The sequence below is a fragment of the Chaetodon auriga genome, chromosome 12 (genome assembly GCF_051107435.1).
Source record: "Chaetodon auriga isolate fChaAug3 chromosome 12, fChaAug3.hap1, whole genome shotgun sequence".
Lineage (NCBI taxonomy): Eukaryota > Metazoa > Chordata > Actinopteri > Chaetodontiformes > Chaetodontidae > Chaetodon > Chaetodon auriga.
In genome coordinates this window covers 12,768,107-12,793,712 of record NC_135085.1, presented here as the reverse complement: position 1 = coordinate 12,793,712, position 25,606 = coordinate 12,768,107, and the positions used below count along the sequence as shown (strand labels likewise).

Below are 25,606 nucleotides of genomic sequence, written 5' to 3'. Positions count from 1 at the left end.
CTGGAGCATCTGAAACTGCTTGAAAAACACGGAAATAAAGAATATCTATATCTGGTGTGGATGCAAAGACGAGGCTGCGTTCAAATCAGCCTGTGCGTACCACAACACACACACACGCACGCACAATGCCACACACAGCCATTTGAGTATTGAGTATTTGAATATCCCTTGGTCACTGTGAGGGGATGCGAGCTGGGGATCTGTGTTAAGAGACACCTGGATGAGGAGAAAGAGATTCTCAGCTCCATGGCGACGAGGCTGGGTAGTCGTTTCTCTTCTCCCTCCTCTCCATCGCTTGTCCTCTTCCTCCATTTCTCCCCCATCCCTCTATGTTTCATCCTTGTCTTGCTCCAGTTGTTTTTGAACCCGTCATTCTTTTCCTGTCAGTGACTGAAAAGATCCTCCTTCAACCTCCTGTGCTTTCCCTCACCTCTTCTCTTTCATCCCTACTGTTCCTTAATTTGTGTTACTCCTCGTGTCCCCTCTCTCCTCCAGTGTCTTATCTCCCTCCTCCACCTCTCCCCTCTTGAATCTTCCCCGCTGTCACTCCTCTGTCTCAGTGTGTGGCCCGAACAAGCTGCAAGACTCTTTCAGTCAGCAAAACTCCTGAAGATTGTGCATTTTTAACAGGAAACTACAATCAAACAAGCACGTCCACTTCTCAAACTCTCTTCATTCCTTTGTCACTGTTCATGTATACAACACCATGGATGCTAGCGTATACTTTTGCCTGGTGGTCGGGTGCAATGTCATTGAATTACTTTGTTTAAAGCATAACCCAACCCTAAGAAGTTTGTGTGCGTCTGTGATGGCGTGTAAATGTCGACAAGTCACCTAAGCGGGAATGCTTGATTAATCAGATAACAGTGGACTCTAACTTAGAGGGAGGATAACAAGAGATAATTGGTTAAAACAAGGCCCCGTGTGACACTGTCAACTGTCATCATTGTCATGGTGCACGTACACAAACACAGACACGTGCAGGCGTCTTATAACCTGTCATGACCAGTCGCAGTCAGACTTAATTACACGTTGTGATGCACCAACACTGGCTTCATATCTGTGTGTGTAATGGAAAAATCTCCATTACCCTTTTTATTTAAAGCACTTTAATATAAGTAATCATAACAGTCTGATTTCTTTTGGACAGATTAACACCATGTCCACACATTCTCCGATACATGCCCGGCCGCTCACATGCAGCCACGTGATTAATGCACAAGCACACACACGCAATCGCTAGCAAAGACAAACACCGCACCTGTGCATTTTTCATATGTTGACATTTACGGTTGCAGCTGAACTTTGTGAAGCATCACCATGGCATCAGTTTACCTCGGGGCAAGCCCAGAGCCTGCAGGGTGTGCGGGGGCGTCGGGGGCTCCGTGTTGTTGCTGGAGCACATGTGAACATCACCTTTCATCAGCGCAGGCCACAGTCTCCCATCCTTAATGTGTCTCAACCAATCTGGGATGTGAATGAATACCAAGCGTGCCTCTGACATCATGGAGTTTCCACTGCTATGCTCGTCTCACCTCAGAGATAGCAGCTTTGATATTTCACACCGCTGGTTCACCCGCAGGGGTTCCCCCACCCAATACCCCTCCTGACCATAGATGGGTGGTTTATGTGGAGGGAGGTCATCTGATAGCCCAGAGGTCAAATCTCCAACAGTTCACGTTGAGTAAGACTCAAGGAGCCTTGGTTTGACTGCAAATGAATAAATTACTAAAAAGGAACCTTAAATCTTTGTGAGGATTGGCTCAAAATCAGGATGTAATTGTCTAATTTTGGACACATTTTTGAGCAAAGTCTGAATATAAATGCAAATATTATGATGGATTAGCACTTTCTAGAGGGGAAAACAAACTTCTGCAAGCATCTTATGCAATCATTAGAGTTTGGTTTACATTGACCTATGCACTCTCCTGTAACACTATCCTATATGCTTGTGCTATAAATGAGGTGAGCACCCATGTACACAGGCAGCTCGATGATTTACTGAAGCAAAGTGTTGAATGGTTGTGTTCCTTGTGGAAAATCACAGAGATATCAGCTGGTGTCAGTAACACCTTTAAAACTCTGATTTGTGTCATAGGACGTCTGCTATTTGCAATACCCTCACTTCTATTTTCATCTGTTTATGACATGGACTTTATGGATTGAAATATTAACCAGCTTGACCCTTCAGGTTGGTGGAGAAGTTGTAATTTAGGAAAACCCTTCATCCCGCTGTGTGGCCTTTTTTTCCTGCTAAGCCAATTGTGTTTGAGTAGCAGAGGAATGCCGACTTATTCCAGTGGATTACCTCAGACGTTTCCTTTCCTGTGGTGCATCTCTGCAGCTGCGAGAGGCACATGTCAAGATTTCTCTTGAAAATCAAAAGCTTTGTCAGGTCAGTCATGCAACCAGAGACTCTTGTTGCGCTGAGCATCTCTGAGCCTGCAGGAAGGAACCACCTCCATGTTTGGCCAAGACTCGTCACTGGTTTACTTTACACAGAATTTCCTGTATAAATGGACGCAGAGAGGCAAACATGACTAACACAAAGCCTGAACTAACAAACAGTTTACACATGTCACGAGCAGATGACAGATGCTCGCCACAGTTTGTTTTTGCCGATTTGTTATGAGTGGTATGATACTTTTTAAGACCAGGACTCAAATTTTCCATCACACACACACATGCGCAATCACACAGCCAGCAGAACGAGGTGATATGACACCTCTAACTTTAGTCTCCCTCTCTGCTGCTCTGGATAATCCAGTTAGGATGTGCTCTCTGGCTATCAGGAGGTTTTAGCTTCCTTGCCTCCAGCTGGAGGAAAAACAGGCGCCAGCCTGGCCTGGACCGCTATCCTGAATAAACCTTTGTCACATAAATACACGTGATACATGCACTTTAAGAGCTCCCCTCACGAGCACACGCACTGACATAAATGCAGTACACCCTGTCCTATCTCTTCTTTGGCAGTGTGTGCAGGTGAGTTGGTGAGTGTGTGTGTATAAAGGTCAGAGGTTGCGGGGGCCACCGGCTGATGTCACGGACCCAAAAACAGAGTAGTGTCCTTGGTGACAGCCTGGCAACTATAATTGTCGTGACAACCCCTAGGAATGAGCTGTCATGTGACACCCCTTCCTCAGAGCCCAGTGCATGGAAAAAGAAAACACACACGCACACACATAGCTGTGTCAGCGGGGGGAACCCTTTGGAAACAATGTCCGGCATGTTTGGGGGAGAGGGCAGTGCAGGAGTGACTTAAACCACTCTGAAGAGCACCAAATCAGGGCATGAAACAAGGCCGCAGACCCTTATTTTTCACCATAAACTGAATCCTGGATGTGAAATGACTGGCTTTGTTTCCAAAAAGGACGATGCTGCCATTTTTAATACCATTTGTGACAATTTTTGCAAAGAATCTCCAGTGTCCCCATAAGTCATGTCTCGTTTGTCAGATTGCCTCCTCCTCTGTGCAAAAATGTATTTTCCAAAGCAGTTGCTTGCTTTTGGCACACATACTGTAAGATTAAATTTACCTAAAATAACCTGTTGAGCCTTCGCAATTCATCCCTGACATATTCGCTCATATTCCAGTCATCCATAAAGAAAGCGTTGAACTATTTGAGTGTGACAAGCGGTGCTGACATATTTCCTCCCTTGTTTTGAAGGGGAGAGCCATCACGGGACAGAGCGGCTCCTGCCCTCTGATGTCTGCAACACATACACACACACACACACACACACACACACACACACACACACACACACACACACACACACAAACAAACAGCAACAACACTCTGTCACTGGTGGACTGTATTTGGCACAGTGTCCTCTTGTGTTCTTTCTCTCCTTTCCTAGTTCGTACCACATCTTTCAGCTGTTCATGTAGGTCTATATGTGCGAATGAATGACCTCTCTGAGTGTCCAGCATAAGGTTTGCCCATGTACCGCATGTGTACACACACACACACACACACACACACACACACACACAGCTGAATAAGTTACAAATGGGTTGTTTGGTGTGTGAGGTTGCTAACTGAATCGGTCGCACGCACTCATATACGGAGCTTTTGGAGGCTGGTAATTAGTCGAAGCAGTAAGGTGATAACAAGCGCCAGCCACACGTTTGCAGCAGAGGTGTCGATGCCTGCGTGCTGCCGGAAGTCACAGCCTCACCTGTCACACCCCCCGTGCAGCCTGAGGTCATGTCAGCATAGGCAGCTGCCCCTGAACACACTTTATTTGAGCCCCTTATGGTCTCTCTGGAGTGGGAGGTTTCCATCTCTGCTTCAGTCACAGGAGAGGCGATCTCAGTCACAGCAGCCTTTGTTGTCATGGTAGAAACGCACATGTTGTTGCTGTATTGATCACACCATCACTTACTCACGCTGAAAAGCATATTGGGGATTTGAGTCATCAGGGACATTTCAGTCCTCCCTCTTATTCCTCCTCTCCTTTTTAATCAGCTCTCCTCTTTTCACGGCCTTCTTTCCTCTCCCAACATCTCTCAGTTTTCCTTCCTTCTCTTTTCTCTCCCATCAGGATGTGGAAACAGCAGCATGAGTGCCGACATGTACAGCGCCGGCTACCACTCCATCACCAACATAGACTACTCCTCCGTGTGCATCAGTACAATGAGAGAGAGGCACAGCGACTGCCCGAGTATGACCTGGCACGAGATGGATATTCGCCAGCTCTCCTTCCCAGATGCTTCCTTCGATGTCATCCTCGAGAAGGCCACGCTGGACGCCATCATGGTGGAAGAGAAGTCACCTTGGGAGATATCCCCTCAGACCGCCTGTTTCATCCACAAGACGCTCACAGAGGTATTGTTGAAAATCTATGAATCCTCACAAGGGCTGACCATTTCTTGAAGTGAGAAGTTTTACCAGAAATTCTCACCAAAACTGATTCAGTTTTCCACAAAACATACATTTAGGATGCTGCGATTTTTAGCATAAGCGTGCCACAGCACCTCAGCTGTCACAGCTAAATATTGAAATCCAGACTTCGAATACCATTATTACAGTAAGTTCATAGATCAACTTTTGCAGCACTTTTTTCAGTTAGGTTCACTGCTGAAAACGACACCTTACAGTTCATCAATGTCACGGAACTTTGATAAGTGTAAACACTGAAAACTATGCAAGTTGTTCAACAAGTGGCCAAATCAGACATGCAGGGATTCACCCCTAAATCAGAATACAGAGCAGCATTCAGATGTGCATAAGAAAACTCTAAAGATACGACTAAACATCCAAGAACAATGATGCTGAGCCTCAAACAAGATGCAGAAAAGACTGCATGCGACACCTTTTTCTTCAGATGATCATATGCTCAAAAAGACATAACTAATAATGTAATTTAACATGTTTGACCAGAGCAGATTTGTGTCAACAAAGGTACTTTGATTCAATGCAAAAAAATCTGCATTCTGATAAATCTCTAGAACAAAGTTGTACAAATTTGTGTTATTCTGAAATGAATGAAAGGAACTAAGCATACTGAACATGTGGGCCTGCATTTCCACCATACCTGTAAAGTGCTGCTTTGAACAATGCAGAAAAAGAAACAGACCTTTGATTGAGCGTCAGTGCTGACTCCAGCTGGAGGTCTTCATTTATCTAAAAACTGTCACTGCAGCTGACCCGAAAAAGGGAATTTCTTAAACAAGCCCATTAGCTCTCATTCAGGTCTGTGATTTGGTTTAGTTTAACGGGTTTGAGCCAGTTCAGCCTGTGAGAAAACAAGTACCTGCTGTTAATGTGATCCAATTTTGTTCAGGTTCCAACGTCTGTCGTTGAGAAAAGTGATTAAACACCTTTTATTTGCCGTAGCAATATGTTCGGAGCTCCTGCAAAGATCAGTCACTATGTCCTCCAGACGTTCACTAGTTCTTCTTAACAGTATTTGAGACAATCTCTGCTTAAAAACAGAAGAGTTGCTCCTCTCCTAGCAAACATATCCTGATGCACTTCTGTACGACAGCACTTGGAAGATGTTTTTCTTTTGGAGCACTATTTTCTGGCGTAGTAGTGATAGACTCCAATAATATGTACGTAGACCGGTCCAGATTTGCTGATCTGTTCTCTGCCTGTCAGTATTGTACAAGCCACAAAAGTCTTTATACGCCTACTATATGATGATTTGAATGCGGTGCCACAGTCAGTAAATGATTTCTCTCTGACAGTGGAAATCGGTAATAGTGGCACTTTACATTTCCACTCCATCCCACAGTCAATCAGTTGACTTGCATGACGTCGAGTGCCCTTCAGCTGCTGGCTGCAGCACTAACCACCACTGTGTCAGTGTGACAATGACAATATTTTGTCCATTAGCCACGCTTGACCTTGACTCACTAAGACAAGAGAACACTGCTATCAACTGGAGTAGGTGACTCCCGAGCTGTGAATGGAGAAGAATTACTCATGATGTACTCACTGCAACCTTTGGAGCACTGCATCACAATGAATTATAATTCAAAGTCTGGTTTGGAGTTACAGGTATACTTTAGCCTCAATAGAGAGACTCAGTATGTAATTACGGTAAATGCAACAATGGGAAATGTCAGGTTGTGTGAATCATTTTATAATGGAAGCAGATAGAGGGGAGTAAGTGCAACTAATGTTAATGCAAATTTTTACAAATTATACACTCAGTAAATGAAAATATTATGGTGCTTTTCAGTTGAATATTGCTCTGAAAACGCTGCAGTCAGTGGGCTACAAGCATAGTGTTTGTGCCGATGGTTTGGATTCATCGTAAAGACATGTGGTGAATTAGTGCTTAAAACTTACCTGACAACTTGCTCCTGGTTTCACTCTGATCCACAGGTGGTGGTAACATGGAAAGAAACGTAGTAATATGCAAATAAGGCAAGGCAGAAGAGCGCAAGCAAGCAGACATGGATTTAACAATGCGTTTGTGAAGATGGAAGTGCATTCAGTGTGTTTGTCAGTACTCCTACCTTCCTTGAATGCAATGTTTGCTGGCTTGTAAAATGCTGCCTGGAACACGAGTGAGGCAGTGGAGGCACCGTGAATGAACAGACTAACGGTCGGACTGGATAACTGCAGACGAAATGAACTTCTGTGCTGAAGCAAAAATCAGGTGGGACAGAAAAAAAAAGTGTCGGCTGGACTCAGCATAAACTGCAGGAGTTAGCATGGCTAGCTAACGCCTTTATGCACTTACTCTCATTGCAGCCAAGCTGTGTCCTTCCTTGCTGCTTGTATTATCAGCACGTGCACTCATACAAACTATCAGTATCATTGTTAGAGTTAGTATTTACTGAAGTCAGTTGCAGCTTGAATTACTTTGTGCTTGTTTGAACTTGACTTTTTGAAAACGTGACAGCCCTGCTTGGTGGAGCTCTGTGCAGGCATCAGGTGAAGTAGGTGTCATTTTCCAGAACAAAGGGATTTGCAGGATGCACTGCGATGCAATAAAGGTGGTGCCTAAAAAATGTTATCAGACTGAAGTATTTAAAGGATCTCTCCATCACCCCAAAGCAACTCGTGTTTTAATGCTGCGAGCTTAACTAAGGACAAGTTCGACTTAGGGAGTAAACAAAGGCATATACTGTGCTGTATATGGGCCAAGTTTTTAAGGACAGCGTCTGACAATAGCAATGCACACACACACACACACACACACACACACACACACACACACACACACACACACACATATGCATGAGGAAAACAGACAGCGTGCTGGGTGTTTTCCTCTAGCAGAAGGAAGTATTACAGAAGGATCAGTGAGTGTGTTTGGGGGACAGATGGGAGGATTTGACTTTCCCTCAAAAGAAGTGAAGCTGAACTCACGAAGCAGCCCTGTTTGAGAGCCATTACAGTAAGAGAGTCGAGATCTTCTCACTCGGCGTCACCTGCTTCCCTTCGCACCATCTCTTCTTCTCACTTCTGCCTCTCACTCCGTTTTTCCTCTCATTTCCACTTTCATTTCTCTCACCTGCTCTGTGCTCAGGGCTGCGTGGAGATGGGAGTGTGTGACTGTGTTCATGTTGTCTTTCTGCTGCGTGCATCTTCATGTGTGCAAATACTGATGTGTGTGTGTGTGTGTGTGTAATCACAGAGAAGTCGATAGTCCTCTGCGCTGGTATATTTCTGCTCTCTCACTGTGACTTGTACGGGTACAGCAGTCACGATTCCAGTTTATGTTCGTGTATGTATGTATGTGTGTTTTGCAGGAATGTGGGAGGTGGGTTCATATCCTAGTTTCATTTCTTACAAGAAAACATTCTCACAAAGCAGGGGCAGATGGAGAGAGAGGAGCAAGGCGAGAAGGAAAGGAAGGAACGGCTCTGAAGAAGCAGGAAGATGTAGTGAAGAAGGAGGAGATCCCTGAAGAATCCTCTGCTGAATGTACACACAGCTAAAGAGGGAAACGGCGGAAAGAGGGAGGGAGGGAAAGGGGGAAACTGCATGATAGCACAGGAGAAAGAAAAAGAGACAAAAAACTGAGAATGACAGAAAGCTAATGAGCAGTGCAGCAGTGTGAGACCGAAGGGAAGAAGGTAGCAAATGAGAGAGAGAAAGGAGGGAAGGGGAAAAAAGAGGAGCAAAATTCATCTAAAACATGCTTTCAGAGTGTTTCCTAACAAAAGCAATCATGATGAGTAGAAAGAAAAAGCAAATAAATACACTAATGAACAATCGATGCTGTAATAACTAAGCAAATACATGTTTCAGCATGTGAAGATAAGAAAGACCCTGCAGAGAACAAACAGCTCAGATGCACCAGGACACACAGACTGTATCGCAGCACAATCAGCGTAACAACAAATACAGCTTCACTTCTGCTGCGAACATGCACACACGCACACGCACACACACACGCACACACACACACACAAACTGAGCCTCACAGTCGAGGCCGTGGTGCACTGAGGTGTGAAATTTATTTCACACCCTGACATGCTCCGTGAATCACTCTTACTGTTGCTATGGAGACTCTTTCGTTGGATATCATCTCAGACTAACACTTTTAATTGCTAACCTTTAGTCCTGTTTAAAGAGGTAAAGACTAGTCCTTGGGCTTGTTCAAGGAGGTAAGAGCTAGTTTGTTTAGTCATCTCAAACCGTGTTTTTCAGCGCTGTTGAAGAAGTAAATACAAATCTGTGCTATACTGATGCAGAGCAAGCAGATGCAGTTCTGCACAGTGTCAGTATATCAGTGAGATCAACATCTGTAAGTTGGTGTTTAGTCGTCAAAAGTTTCACTTTAAAGTTTCCGTTTGGTGGCAAGAAATGTGAATCCTCCTCACTGCAGGTCAACGGCTGCCGACCGTCCACCGTCCCCTGCCTTCACAGTCATTTGTCACGAGCAATTCAGGGCCGTAGTGAGGCTTTAAATCATGTCGTTTGCTCTGGTCTGAAAGGATGCAGCTTAACAAAACAACATGGCGTGTCAACACATGCTGCTGTTGTTTTGACTCGTCATAGCAGGAGAGGAACAGGTGCGGGACGAGCATGAATAGTGCCTCTGTTTGGTTTATTAGTCGCATCTGTGTTTGTACACATTCACATATTTTGATCCAGATCTACCTAAATCTGTCACTTTTCAAAGAAAGTGTGAGATTTTTGGATCAGTTTTTGCATCAAGCAAAAAAAAGCCCTGAGAGGATTATTTCATCAGGCATAAAACTTCAGGAAGAGCAACCAGCTGGGATTTTGGGTTTTCTTTCAGTTAAGAATTCAAAATATAAACATTTGAATGCAAATCATTTTCCAGTCTTACTGAGCTACAGCAGAGGACCTTTTAAACTTCAACTTGTGCTAGTGTGTCAGTTTTTATTTCATTTTTTTAAAATGATGTATAATTCACACATACTTTAAACGTATTACTTGAGATAAATCTAAACTATCCACATTTCTGTTTTTAAAGAATTCCCTTTGGAAAACTTGGCAGCGTAAGCTTTGTGACAATAACACAGATGAATTAGCGCATCGTAGACGGAGAGACGTGGGAACGAGGGGAACGATTCAGATCACAAACCGGCGTAACTCAGCAGAACCTGCCTGGATGCGTTCTGCACACACTGCGTGTGTTTTTGCTCCGTCTGGCCTAAAAATGAAAGTCTGCTGAAGTCAAACTCGCTTTGCAGAATTGACACTTCATGTCACCCATCTTTTTCTTGGTCGCCCTCAATCTTTTTTCAGCTGAAGAAGTGTTGCACAGCCGAAGCTTGTTTGATGTTGCGCTACATTTCAAGACAAAGACGGATGACGAGAGTTGATGACCTGTCTGACGCAGACTGTGACCTAGACTTTATTAGGCCCATCTCAGACAGTGTGACATGCAGCAAGCTTGTAAGATTGCTGTTATCCCACAGTCTGTAAATCATTCGAAGAGCTTCAAGGCTGCGCTGATGGTCTTACAGCATCACACAGCTTCTTTTTACATCATGTCACAGAAAACGTGCAGCTTCCTTCTGTTCTTTTCACCGAGCGTCTTTTAAATGTGCGAGGAGTTGAAGATTGGGTGAATCCCCGCCTCCGCTGGGCTAAGATACTGGAAAACATATGACTGTGTACCCACCCACCCGTCATTGTGGAGAGGCTCATGTCATGACATCATCGTGAGACACTCATTGACATTGATTGGCTGTCCCTGGCTCCTGCTGTGGAGAGTTTTCCCCTGCTCCATTACCAGGAAGCTTGGACGCCTGCCGGGAAGACAGCCCCAGGGGAACATTCATTTTAGGGGACACACACACACACACACACACACACACAGCACACACATAGATGCTATTAACAGTCATGCACACACACATAAGCTTTAGTCTCATTTCTCAGAGTTTGTGAAATGTATTCTTGCAGTGCTCAAATAACGCTGAACACTCAGTGTGTGTGTGCACGTGTGTGTCTTCCTGTGTCTTGATGTTGGCATGTTTTCATTGCTGTTTGAACCTTTTGTGCCAGGATAAAGTGGATTACACCAATCCACTTTATTGTCTCTCTCCTCTCACTTTTCACACTCTCCCTTTTCTACCTCAGCCCGTTCCATGCTCTTGTAAAAGGTGAGGCTTAAAAAGAGATGGGAAGGTGAAGTGCGATTTGTAGGCTTCTGTTTAATTTAGGACATTTTTAACATAGACTGGAGTTTGGAGTTGCTGCAGATTCAGATTTAGCATACATGTAAATAATTGGCTCCGAGTCATGTGTGACTTTTACGCTTGTGTTTATTTGTTTTGCTACATAAAGCTCTGAATTCTCTTGGCATCGCTGATTTAAGCTTCATTAAATACCAAAATTTAAGCAGCCAACATCATGTGCCACCTCAGTCATCGTGGCACAGAGGAAGGCTTGAGCTGCAAAAGAAGCAAATAGGCAGAGGTGCACAACAGCTTGAACCCAGTGACACTGGGAATTCATTGAGATTTTCAAAATAAAAGAGTTTTAAAAGTCAGTAAATGATATGTTTTTTCATAAAAACACTTCACACGTTATAAAGAACATTTTGAAGGGCTTGGTTAGACTTCAAAAGTTAAATAAACTTGTCAGTGTTATATTGTGGTGGTACTGTTTCTAAAATTATGTCAGACATCTGTGTCCTGTTATTTGTTGTTGCTTGTCAGTCAGCACATTTAGTGATACCGATATATCTGCGATGAGACAACCCGGCTCTATCTATCGTCACTTCTATTAATATTCTTTGTCTGTCTTTGATTTGGAGCCACAGTTCCTGTAATGCTTTGGTGGACATAAACATAAAATACATATAATGTTGGAATGAAATGGGCTGTTTACATTTTGGCAGATTGGCACCATTAATACTATGCTGAACATTAAGCAGCAGTTTGCATTTCACAGACAGTTATCACTGGAAATCGGATGATTCTCAGGCAAGCTCTGGAGATACAAGAAGTGTGTTTTTTGTATGATTTCTAAGCTGATTTATGGACCCTTTAAACATAGAAGGCTGGGAGAGCACATATGTAGAACTGTGCAATGTAGGACCCTTTGTCATGTTCCATTACATGTCGTGTAACTCTGGAGAACGCAGAACCGTGGGAACATAGAAATGACTCATGGTCCGTGAAAGTCTGGAAAGGAAGATGTTGTTAGTCCCAGAAGTCAAAGTGATTGAGTGAGTCAGTAAACTTTAAAACCTGATTAATTTTCATAGGAAGTCTTTCACGTCGCTGCTCTTGTATTTGTGTTTATCTGCGAGCCTTGTGAGCCATTTCCTCCCACATATATTTTACACACATACATGTATTTGTGTGTGCGTATCCAAAACTGCACATTTGCCTGTGTGCCTGCACGTGCTTAATTTTGCGTACCTGCAGTCTCATGTGTATATGTGCACATGTGTTTATTGCCTAGCATGCATGCTCGTGTAGATATTTCTGCATTCTGCATGCGTTCCTCTATGGTTTGTGTGTGTATGTGTGTGCGCGTGTGTGTGAGGGCTGGCCCGATGAACCCTCCTCTCTCTGTTTCCAGCAGAGGGAAAGTAGAGCAGTGGAGCACACGTGAGGGAGACGGAGCGTGGGTGATTGCAATTCTGGTTGCGCATGTGCAGAGATGCAAGGGTGAGATCAAAGACGGAGTGTGCGAGTGCAGTTGTGTATGCTGGCAGAGCATCTTTTTATTTCTTTATCTTCTTTATTTTTTATGGTGCTTGTTTGTCCATGCGCTTCAGTGTGGGCGTACAAAACGTCTGTACATCGACATCTACATGAGTCCTTACATGAGTGTTTTTTTTTTCTTGTTGTGTATACTTGATGTGTTCGTGGTTTGCTTGAGAGTGTGTGTGTGTGTGTGTGTGTGTGTGTGTGTGTGTGTTTATGTGTGTGTGTGTGTGTGCGCGTGTGTGTCAGGGGATGGACTGCCATGCTGAGGCCTCCCGGCTCTCCAGAGATTTTCACACTGGGCCGGATTCTCTGCACGTGCTCAGTCATACATAGACTCACCACTCATACTGGCAGATGGCCTTCTCCACACACACACACACACATACACACACACACACATACCACCACCACCAAAACAACACATACATGCGCTGTGTAACGTATTTATTCTATGCCATGTTTAGTGTATATCGACATCTAATATTGCAGTATGTTGGTGTCCTTCCATTCAAATCATGACCTTAAGCCAGTCTGCTTCTCTGTTTAATGAAGAATTTAGGAGGGAAGAGACAAACACAGTTGTGTCTGTGGTCTCAGGATCACAAGACATATTTGTAGCAACTCATCACACTCAGTAAAACCGTTTTCTCATTTACGTCCTTCCCTTTGTCCCTGTTTTCTATGTATTCGCTCGTCTCTCCCAGTCTCAACCCGAGTCCTCTCTGCACTGTTCACCTCACATTTGCTCTTTCTATCTGTGGATACTTTTGTTAATCCAGCGTTAAGGTTTGTCCCAGCTGTGAAGAGGGAAGCCCCTGGAGCCAGATGCAATCCCTTTGTTCCCTTTTACACACACGCTGTCCATCTCCCTCCCTCATTCTAACTCACTCACACACACACACACACACACACAGACAAAGATCGAGTCGTTGCTAAATCTCGTAAATATGACTGCATGCTTTAATGCACGCTTGATGCATTCACACACACTTTGCACACACACACACACACACACACACACACACTAGTGCTTGTTTCTCAATCCTGTAGCTTTTTGTCATGTCATCTGTGCACAGGATTGCAGCATTACTGTGGGAAATAATGTGCTGCCAGATTTTTTACCCACTTTTCACCACATGTACAATATAATCCGTACACAAGACAGAGATTATAATCTACAGGGACTATCCCTTAGTGGTGTGTGTGTGTGTGTGTGCAATGAATAGAGAGTGTGCACAATACTGAAGGATAAAGTTAAGAAAGAGCAAGGGAGGAGAACTGGACACCAACAACACGAAGCACGCTGTTGCAGAATTGAGGAGGAAAGTGAGGGAAATGGCTGTGCAGGCTGGCCGAAGATCTCTCAGCTTTAACCTGAAGGTATTATTTCTCCATGATGTGAAAGGAAATATGTTTTAAACACACATGAAGAAAACTTTGAATTTGTCTGCCCCACTGCAAGGGGGGCAAGCCCAAATCAAGTAAACATGTCATATGTGCACGCACAGTCGCGCACACACACACACACACAGAATGTCCTGCCCAGCTCACCGTTGCCTAGGCAACTGGTATCGACTACAGAGCACTGTTCCTATGGAAACAACGGATGCCTAAAGGAGGAAGATCATTAATTGGAATAAGAGAATATAGGAGAGAGGGATGAGGGACAGGAGGGAGGATAATGAGGGAGAGAGAAAGTGTAGCTGAGCAGAGGTGTGGCCAGAAAACCTGAAAAGAAAAACCCATGCACTTGGACATAAATGATTACGAAGATGTATTCCTGTGTTTTCACTCTCAGTTTATCTCTTCTGTGCGTGTGTTTGTTCATCCAGGTGACATGAGATGAGCACAGCGTGGTAGGGAGTAGAAAGAGGGGCAGAATCCATGTTTAGAGTGGATGTATGGGAAATCAATGTAGGCCACAGTGAAGTGGAGTGGTGTGAAGAAGGTTAGCAGACGACGCAAATCTCCCAGGAGTGTGTGTGTGTGTGTGACTGTGCGTGCGAGGCTGCTTTTATATTCCTGATCCCATCACACCTCATCACCGTTCAGTTCCCAACCTCTTCAGCCAGACGCACTCCCACAGCCCTCTCACATGAATCCACAACCCCTTCATCAACACCACCCGTCACATGCTGTTCTTTTGAGCAGATTTTAATGGAGATGTTTTACACTGTTAATTATATAAAAGTAGATGCTGGTACAGCTGTTGATATTAAGGCTCAACCTCTTTTTTCCCCCCAATACCAATGTTTCATCTGTTTGTCCCTAAGCTTTTCAAAAGACAGTAACTTCCTGGCGTCGTTTTTTTTACACTTGTGGTACTTAGTGAGCCTCTGAAGTGTTGGTGCACAGGTTTTGTTTCATTTGGCCGGCTAGGTCAGGCTAGCTGTTTCCCACTGTCCCATTTCCTCCAGTCTTTGTGCCAAGCTAAGCTAACCCGGCTGCTGGCTTTAGCCTCATTATTCACAGACAGCTACGATTGTAGTATCGATCTTCTCATCTATCTCTCCCCTAGAAAGCAAACATGCATATTTTCCTAAGTGTCAAACTTCTCATTCGACTAAATTTGAACATGTTTCCATTGGGTGTGAATTATTGTAGTGCTATTACAGAAGATTGTTATTTTGTCCACCCTCGCCACAGTTGCTGTTGTCATGCCTGTAGTTCCATAGACTGCATAAATAGGGCAATAAACAGGGCAAATAAGTAAAGGCGACGAGGTTGTTACAAAGGACTGTATCTGTGTTGCTCGTTTGGCTCTTCTACAGTGTTCCTTCATCATTAAAAGCATTAAACAGTTACATACTGTAAACATGCACAGATGTATGTCAGTGCTGTTCACATTCACTTTTTTCTGTTTAACAGCCAGAACAAAAACTCCCAAACCGTAAAGCTTGAAATGTCTTATTTTCTCTTATGTATACAGGGTGCACTGTTCCTCAGTCGGCTGCAGCGTCTGGAAGCTTCTTCGATAGGACGCGCGCTCACTCTCCCCGTCTGCCGTCGTCCCGATCTTTTCTCTCTTTTGTTCTTCGATCATAGGGTGTTAGAATGCAGGCGAATCAATACACACGCTTTTCTTTCATTAAGGCCTTTCAAAGTCAGAGAGGAGGGAGAGAGGGATGGAGGAAAAGGAGGGAATGCTTTGTTTTTATTGGTCCCTGTTATGTTCTCCATTCTCCTGTTGAAAGTTTTCATTCCAGTTGAGGAGTGTTTAGGAGGTCGGTCCCATTTTGCCTTCCTTCCAGTCGACGCCTGTCACCATCATCATGTTCGTCTCTCATTATATATGACGGAGAAATCATCACATTTTTCCAACATGCACAACAACATGCTTGTGTGTCTGTGCGCTGGCATGTGTTCACGTATGTGTTTGCAGGAGCGAGCGTTCAATGTGTGTGTGTGTGAGGTGTTTCTGGGTAGATAAGACCCAGCCAACTGTGAAACAGCTTTCTTCCACATGGCAAATCAATCAATCCTGCAGTTTGGTCACTTTCTCTTCTCCGCTGCGCTCTATTTTTCTCTTTCTCCTCTACCCCAACCTTTCGCTGTCCACCGAAAGCTGGCCTGGGTCGATTGCTGAGCCTTGTGATCCTCTATCTTCCCGCATGCCAGTCCCACAGCGGGCACACAGAAGACTCACAAGAAACAGATTTTTCTCAACTGGCAGAGATCCATGCAACATAATGCTGGTTCCATCTCAAGTGACCAAAATGACCTCCTCTCTTGTGAGCTAATGGACCAGAGCAGACAGCTAAGGTAACAGCTATTTGCTGCTTTAAAGGAGTGGTTGAAGCAGGGAGAGGGCGCTGATTTGGACTCTTGAGGCTTGACCCTCTCACCAGAAATAGACCTGTTTCCTGCAGGTACAAACAGATCATGTAACTCATCAATTGTCAGCCGTGGAGTCCTTTTGGCTCTGCTGAAGTAGAATAAAGAGACCTTGGAAAAAGAAAATTTGTTTGGATATTTAAAAGGGTACTCAAACAGTTTGGTTCAGCATGTCTGTGAAGTGAAAGAGAACCAAATAGATAACAGAGACGGATAAATACTGGTTAACATTGAAGCAGATGCCAACATGTTCTGGCTTTAAATTTTAATGTAGGTCAAGCACCAAAGCAGCTGAAACACTCCTCCCACAATGCAACTTGATGGCATGCTTCTCCTCCTACCTGGTAAAGGCCTACGTCTGTCAGTGTCTGAGACTGTGTGAAACATCCAAGTGAAATGACAACAAGCGAACCTCATTTTTGAGTGGAAGGGGACAAGTATGCAAGAAATGCACCTTAAAGTGGCTGAAAGTGATATATTTACGGTAACAATGCATCAAATGACGACGTCTGTGTGAAAGATGCCGCTTATAGTGGTGATTGCAAAGAATTAGCACCTGGATCTGCAGCTCCCCTCGGCTTTGCGGAGATTTACGGGGAGTTTGGGCTCATTGTTTAACTGTCCGGCCCGTCAGTCTCACTGCTCTCGTAGTGTCATAAGTATTAAGTGAGAGTCAGAAACAGCAACAAGCTAGTAAACATAGCAACGCATTTAGAAGCTCATTTATATTGTACATTATATACTGTGTTTCCCTTAAGAGAAACCAAAAACAGATCCAAAAGAGAGTGAATGTTGGGCTTCTATTCACCAAGAGGCTACAAACATGATTGATAGTGTTGGTCTTTTAACTGCCGGATGTGTTAATAAGCAACTGTTTGCTAACAAGTTCATCATATCAGCTCAAAAGGTGACGACATGTCAGTGTTGTGTTTGCACCGTCCCCAGGGGGCCAAAATAATCAGTTGTTGCAGACTTAAGCTTTGTTTAGGTTTTAAAAGGATTTGGTACTGTATAAGTTCAACTCAATGAATCTATAGCTCAGCCATCTGCTGCTTTTTCCCCTCAAGCCCCAACAAATGTGACAGAAGTAATGGAAAGCAGAGGCCAAATGTCAGCCACGATCATGTTCTTTTCACCTTTGCTATATTTGTATGTCACCAAATTGTTTGGACTGAACTCACAGAGAGGGCGAGGGTACGCCTGAACCTTTGAATACTGAGCAGAGCTTTAAGATGATGGTCTGTCAACTCATTTCACCACATCCTTAATGACTACATTTTCAAGTTTATTTCCTTTTTATTGGAATTAAAGGAAAATTACAAGACTACAGGAGGCAGAGGAGCGTAAGTGTATTCAATTTCTTTCCTCGCCTCTCTCAAACACAGCTCATCCCCAGGTGTCTCGCTGAATATCTGCTTATTTTCATCTCATATTATGAAGCTAAATCCATCGTCTTTTCATCTTCTCAAGCCTTCTGCCGGCTCCCCTTTGTCTTTAATCTTATCTCCTCCTCGTCTTTCTCTTTCTCCCATCCCCCTCATCGTGGCTGTATGGTAGCTAACCCTCTCAACTCCAGGCCAAAGCATGCTGCCAGATGTGCAGGGATCCCACTGTTGAACAGCTGGACACCACCGCTAAACACACACACACACACATTCATACACATACATGCCTGGACAAATCATGCACCAAAACCTAACACACATGGACAAACACACATGACACAGATGTGCCCTCCAGTGTCTCAGCTCCAGATGTGTAGACAGAGGTCTTTGCTGTATGTCCTCACATTTCTCGTTCACTGAAAAGAAGTCAGAGATCTGAGGAGCTCGTCTTCCCGTCCTCTTTGAGTCAGGCAGCGCAACGCCGCACTAAACTGCTTCTCGACAACCTTCAGATAATTATACATTTATTTAACTGACACCTCCCAAGCTGCAGGAAGCGTGAGACTGTGACAGTGACTTATGCATCTGCAACACAGTAGCTGCCAGCGGCTGTCAGCAGGCTTTTGGCAGGCTCTGCACTTCACACACACACACACACACACATTATTGTATATGTGAAAAAATATCATTATGGTTGCCGTCTGCCAACATAGAGGAGCAATGAAGAAATACATAAATCAAGTCCAAGAAACGTCCTAACGTCTGCTGTGACTCAAAAGAGCCTTCATTTGAACAAATCTCAGCAAATAAAATGTGACAGAGATGTATTTGCCATTAAATGTATCAGCGTATTAAGCATTAAATTGCATGTTTTAAACGACTTTATTGTATTTCAGGGCCTCGTTAACTCGAAAAGTTACTTCATGCTCTTCTTACAAATGTCTGACTTCCATTTGTACCTAATATTACATCACATTTATGGCTATGAGAGGAACCTTTTTTCCACAATATACCGCTATGGACTGTAAATGTAGATTAAAAAAAAAACCCATAAAACGACACTGTCACATCACAAATAAGTAACCCCAATTCCAGAAACAGTGGGATGTTGTGTAAAATATAAATAAAACAGAATGTGATCATTTGCTGGTTTTGCTGGTTTTAGGGATTTTAGATAATCCCCACGAGCTCTCGTATGAATAGACAGATTCATACATATAGCTGTGGTTTCCTACAGACAGATGACAGAGCCTCTGGATGCTGTTTCAGGGGGCAGTTGTGGGTTGTTCATTGAACAGAAGTGGAGCTGTGTAATACTCCAAATCAGTTAATTAAATCGCCTCCTTCAGTATCGTCAGACTGAAGTCATTGCGAACCTTTTATCCCGTCGTCCACAGAAAACAGTCATGCCTGAGGCAACTGTGACAATTCATAGAGATAGTTTGTCTCACTCCTCTTCCTCTCCTGGTTTGTCCATCAGATCTTCTCCCTCCCCATCATGTCGTCTCTCTTTTTTCATTCCTGTTCCTGCGCTTCTGTCAGTGGCTATCATGGGATGTTGTGTATTGAAATGTCTTATTTTAAAATATAACGAGCAAAAATTAAATAGTTAATTAGCTTAGCATAAAGACTGGAAACAGGTGGAAACAGCTAGCCTGGTTCTGTCCAAAGATAACAAAGTGCCTTCCAGCACCTGGAAACTCACTAATGAACACGTGTGTTTAGTTTGTACAAAATCTGAATAGTTTTGGGGGTTGATGTGCTTGACTTTCTTGGTCAGGACCTGTTGCCTAGCAACCAGAGGTGAATCCAGTCCCTGACAAGATATAGCTCAGCATCTAACGGCTTGTAAAATTTCCCAAAATGTTAAACTTTTCCTTTAATATCTGATGTTCAGGTTGCACCTACAGACTGTAAACATTAATTAGGGCAGCACTAAAAGCTGTCATGCGTCTCCCCTCTCAGCTGGGGGGGGGGTATAAATTGACTGACTCACGTCCACGTCCTTGCTGTCAGATTGTTCATATCCCACACACCATAATGTAGAAAGTGTGACTGAACTCTGGTGCAGTTTGTCCGAGCGATTGAGTGAATAAACCTCAGACTGCATGAATAAGTGTGCCTCTGACTCTGTGTGTGTGTGTGTGTGTGTGTGTGTGTGTGTGTGTGTGTGTGTGTGTCCATGTCCATCTGTGCTATGGTGCTCCCTGCCAGTTGCTGCCCATATTGTCTGTCACTGACTGTACTACACAACATGCTCCAAGGCTGTCTATGTGACAGCAGTTGTATAGACTAACCCAGCAGGCTGCAGTCCAACTTCAGCCAGGGAAAGATTAGAGAGCGAGATGGAGATGGAGAGGAGGGGGTGGTGTGTGCGCAAGAAGACGTTACAGGAAATCAAATGTTGTCCGAAGGCTGCTTGGTCTGTAAATTCTGGGAAACAGTCTTTTATGTGGACATCTGCAAATGAGTGTGTTAGGTTTGGATTTACCTGGCAGCACACAGCGCTGCCTCTTTGTTATTTTCTCAGTAACAAACAAATTAAGCTGTTTGCCACTTTCCTCTCTTACTCATGTGATTTGTGTGTGTGTGTGTGTGTGTAGGTGTGTTTGTGGGTATGTATGTGGGTGTGTGTGTGCCTTTGTTTTACTGATGTTGTGGGGACAAATCTTTTTACGCAATCATATTATGAAGACTCACCGTCCTGATGGGGACAAAACACAAGTCCTCATAACATAAACCATTACAATTACGACACTCACTCATCAAAACATGCCTGCAGGTACACACACACACACGCACACAAACTCTCATTTTGTTGATCAGATACCTAAAGTCATTTTAAGACCGCCAACACTCATACATCGTCATAAACATATGAGGAGGGGTCAAAGTGCTCCTCATTATGAATGTCTTTAACTCAAAGTGGTCCTCACAAAGATGGGAGGAGTAGAACACGCAGAGGGAGCGTGTAACTCCGTGTTTGGCTGTAGTGGCACCATCAGCCATCACGGCGGTTATGTAATGTTTGCTGTACACGGCCAACAGACGTGTGAGATGAATGTCAATGAGGCTGCTCCCTCCTTTTCCTCCTTTTTGGCCATTATCAAACACTTGATTGCCCCCAAAATCCTGCACTTAATGCAGTGAACAAAGAAAAAAAAAAGAATAAAAAACAGCCAGCCTCACTCTGAAGATGTAGTTCAGAGGGTGGTGCGGTGATGAGCGAGCTGTGTTGGTGCTCGGATAGGATTGTACTCCACTTTACTTTCCATCCTCTTCCTCATGTTTTCACTTTCCTCTCCCCTGTTTTTTTTTTTTTTTCTTCTCTCCCTGCTATCCTCACCTCCCTCCGCCTCTCCGGCAGCAAAATCTCCACCGCCCGACTCCAGAGTCTGTTCCAGGGCCTGTTTCCATAGCAACAGGTTACCATGGAAACTAGGTGACAGTGCGGCGCATCCCATCCTGCTCTTGCCACGCAGTCGAGAGGTGGTCGGGAAGGGAAAGTTTGTTTTGACCGTCTCCTGTTTACCGAAACTGAGATGAAGCCGTGGGCTTTATTTCAGCCTTTTCAAACGCCTTTTAAGGCCACAGAGAAATGAAAGCCTGTATGACATGAAGACGTCGCATACATGCAGTGTACACGCTCATGCGGTTTGAATAAGCTTTGAGTATTTTAGGCATTTTAAATCCAAATCTTTGGGTGAATAAATGTTAACATGTTGAGGTTTAAGCTTCAAATGTTGAACATAAGACAAAAAAGCATGTTTGTCTGACCTTTGTCCCAAAACGTCAGATGAATTTATATCCTGACCCACTTGCAGAAAAGAAGCTCTGATGATTCCCCTCGCCCCTCTTCTCTATCCTTTTTATGTCCCCCTGAGCCTCCGCATTGTTTACAGTGAGATATCCAAGTGCCTGAAATAACTGTACCACTTGCCAAATGATGCAATTACACAGAAATGGCAAAGAATGGACCGTGCTTTCATGTTGCTTCAAATTTAGAAGCAGACAAGGCGAAAGAGCTACCAGCCGAGCATTCACAAGACAAAGTTGCTCACGTGTAAAGGGAGTGAGGGTGGAGGGTGGAGGGTGGAGGGTTTGTTTTGCTACAGTGCCTCCGCCTGCTTAAACCCCTGCAGGACTACTGTATGTGGTCAGCTCAGACCTGTACAGTATGGATGTTAGATGAGGGACATTTTGGGACAGCCCAGCAGTGTGAGCGTCCCCCTCTGCTGTGGGCTTTGTTTGGAGCCAGATTGTTGCTCCAGTACTTAATTATGAAAAACAACAGCCTGGGGCCTCGCTGAATTTTCACAAAACAATCACAGCTTTTTTGAATCCAAGTGCTCATTCAGTCCTCGATCAGATGGAGGGAGACGGAGAGACAGACAGAGGGACAGGGAGAAAGAGTGACAGATAAGCGGAGCACAAACAAACAGAAGGTGCGACAGAGTGATGGAGCGACCGTGTTGCCGCCGCGGTCTCATCCTGCTACTACCAAGATTTTCACGTTACTGTACTCAACCGTGCAAAATTATGCACACACACACACAAATGAGTCAGCTGCGCATTCCTTCATTCAGGCCACATCAGAACCACATAAAGATTGTGCAGCAGTAACGTGTGGCTTGAAAAGTTTCCCAGTTGAAGCAGCACTTCATATTTGAGGATGGAGTATCTGAGGGGACCTAAGTGGGCGAGCTCCAGGCCTCTCTCTCCCAGTCTGGGGCACGTGATTAGACGCCGCTGTTGCAGTCTACAAGCCGCATATTCTGCCCGGAGCATCGACTGCTGCCACAAAAATAGCTCCCAAATAATAGCAACAGTTCGCCAGTGCTTAGCGTGAGTCAGGACACTATTGGGTGTCTCCTGAATTGGATGTGACATTTTAAGGTTGGACAAAGCCGCTCGCAGCGAGTGAGCATTTGATTGTTTGCTGCTGGTGTTCGCTGAATGAGCCGGGAACGGTGAAAGAGGAACGAGGTGGATTTGAGTTTTTTAGGCATTTCTGGTGCTCGGCTTGTCGGCTGTTGATTTTTAATTTTTTTTTTTTATTTATTTGAGTCGTTTCAGGCTTTGATGTGCGGTGTTACTCTCTACAGCTTTGATGCCGGTGGCAAGAAGCAAAGGGATTTGTTCAGTCCCCTCTGGGATTAGCTCTGGGAGACGCACTCTTGATGCTGTTTGTCATTACTGTCCATAGATATCAGGCTGACGTGCAACTGTGAAAATTTGGAGTCAATTGTACTGAAGGCGTATTTGACAACAGGCTTCTACCATCAGCAGATATGAAGTAAAATCTGATGTTTTCCTAAAGAACCTGACTGCTGTTTTAGCCAGTTAACGCCTCTTCTTTCTAAGGAAGTGGTATATTGTTTTTCCTACCTTCCAGGCAGCCAATGGTTTCCATTTACTCGAGAGAAGCTGTAATTAACTTACTCGCAACTTGCTTGAGATAGAAAATACATTACAGTGAACACTAAGTCTGCAATAACATCATATTGAGAAGCATTGATTTACATATTCTGATGAGTGTTTTCTGGATTTAAACATTATGCCACACACCGATGTCAACATCAGGATCATATTGATCTCCCTAAGTGAAGAGGAGCTGTTCAGAAGCAAAGCGAAGGCACAGAGGGAGAAGTCTCCATTTGTTAGAGGCATAACAGCTTGTTCTTGTTTTGCTCGAGAGGACCAAGAGTTTGCATGAGCTATCAGCATTAAACATTAAACAAGCGACTGTGATCCAGTCGCAGTTGAATTTATGCATGAATCTAAAAATCTGTATTTAGGCCTCGAATGCATCTTCAGTGTCAAGTACCTCTCAGGTAAAGGCTCATGGGGAGTTCAGGCTTTCCCCACAACACCGTTGTATCCCATAAGGAACCAGTCAGAAACGGTGACTCTGTTCTAGTTTATCTTTATTGAATTGTTAAATAACTGCAGTCAACACTGCTGACAACATGCAGTCAGCAGTGTTTTCTTACGAATCTAAAATGAACTGTGGCAATGAAAGCTGAAAATAAATTTAGGTCACATCTCAGCAGTTGGTTGTTTTTGATCTCTAAACAACACGCACGGCCGACGCTGTAGGGTATAAATTAGGTGTCATTGTGTTATGCTATGAATAGATGATAATGGTGGACTCGGGCTTTTTTAGCATAAGGAATTGGGAGATTGAAGACCAAAAGCTTTTCATGATTAATTCGGGTCATACACACAGCCATGCATACAGCGTGTGTTGCCTTTGAAGGTCTGAGCCCTTAACAAAGTAAACCTCGAATTTACCTCCACCAAACCACCTGCACATTCATCTCCACGCTCCGGTGTGATCTGGAGTGCGTGTCCCAGCGGTTCAGCTCTGGGACCTCGACCAAATCTGAATACAATGCTGTGGTTTCAAAAACTCCATCACTTGATCACACTGTCAGTCCTGATGCTGCAGTACAACAGTCAGGGAATTCCTCTGGCTGTTAAATTTGGATTAAAGCCTCATCGCCGGTGACTCAGCCCTACTCCAGTCACGTCAACATCAACTCATACAGTGACTGTTACTCTGCTCACTGTGGGAGTCCAGTGCAACCAAGTGGAAGCAGGAAAAACCTCCGAGCTGCAGCAGCCAGCCAGTAGTCAATCAATCAGCGGAGGCATCCCTGAGCCTCACCAGCTTCATCCATCCGTCCCAGACGTCTTTAATGACTCCAGCAAGGTGTGTTTGAACAGCAGCTGTCCAGACTACTGTGCTGTTGGTTTGGCAATGCCAGGAGAGCCATTAGTATGAGGTGTCAGAGCGGAGCCAACTCTCTTTTGGAGCCGTTCACCCTCCAGTAAAAGCTGTTTTCCTCGAGGCAGACTCCATTCACAGACTCTTATTGGCCAGATGCCAATACACTACATCTCACTACAACACTTTTGTTGACAAAGTGGCTTTTAATTGTTTTATTTATTATATAGCTTTGTTGGCATTGCGAGTGCTCTTTTGCTGCTTGTAAACCGGTGTGAAATCAATCGTCCGTGCTCTGAGTCACTGTTTTGGCCTGATATGAGGCAGATATCCGCATATATCACAGGACACAACCTAAAAAAGATCAGCTGGACAAGCAAATAATTGCTGATTGGAAGGCAAGTGTCCCCTGCACACCCACACAGGTGTACTGGATTCACAGTTTGGGTGGAGCTCTGCTGAGAATGAGAGGACGTCACACAACGGAGATGTGAAGCAGATGTTAGTCAAGCTCAGTATGTGCATGCACACGGACAGCAAGTGGAAACACCAGTGTGAGTGCAGTGTGTGGGGCCTAAATCACTTAAAGGGACTGTGTGCTAGTAACACTCGCCGTGTTTCCATCGAGGTGTTTTTATGCACATTTTGAAATATGGCATTTGCAAAGCTAAAAGCTAAATTCAAGTTCACAAAAGTAATTTTACGCTGTCTCGAGGTGGTTTTTGCCTTTTTTGAAAAAGTGTTGAATGCGAGACCTTTGCAGAATAAGCTCTGATGTAACAAACAAAACTCACAAGACTGATCAGCTGTTTCCATTACAAACACCAAAGAAGAAGAAGAAGCTGTTTCCCCCGCCGTCATCATCTCCCCGAATATTCCCCTTAACGCTCTTCGCCTGTTGCTCTGTTAAATTTCTCCTTCTCCTTCTTCTTCTTCTTCTTCTTCTTCTTCTTCTTCTTGTCGACACTTCCAACCATTTTCTGCCCCCTCTGCTTTAATTTGGATCCAGCTCCTCCTCCCCCTCCCACACAAATGGTACAGTCACAC

General features: G+C 44.2%; 1 protein-coding gene across 3 annotated transcripts in view; it reads left to right on the top strand.

Moving 5' to 3' along the window:
• Positions 1 to 25,606, top strand: part of ece2a (endothelin converting enzyme 2a) — a 71,075-nt gene that overhangs the window by 29,705 nt on the left and 15,764 nt on the right. For all 3 annotated transcript variants that reach the window (XM_076744224.1, XM_076744226.1, XM_076744225.1), the window contains exon 3: positions 4,549 to 4,832. In XM_076744224.1, the coding sequence (XP_076600339.1) occupies positions 4,549 to 4,832 (284 nt within the window). The remainder of the gene's footprint in view (positions 1 to 4,548; positions 4,833 to 25,606) is intronic.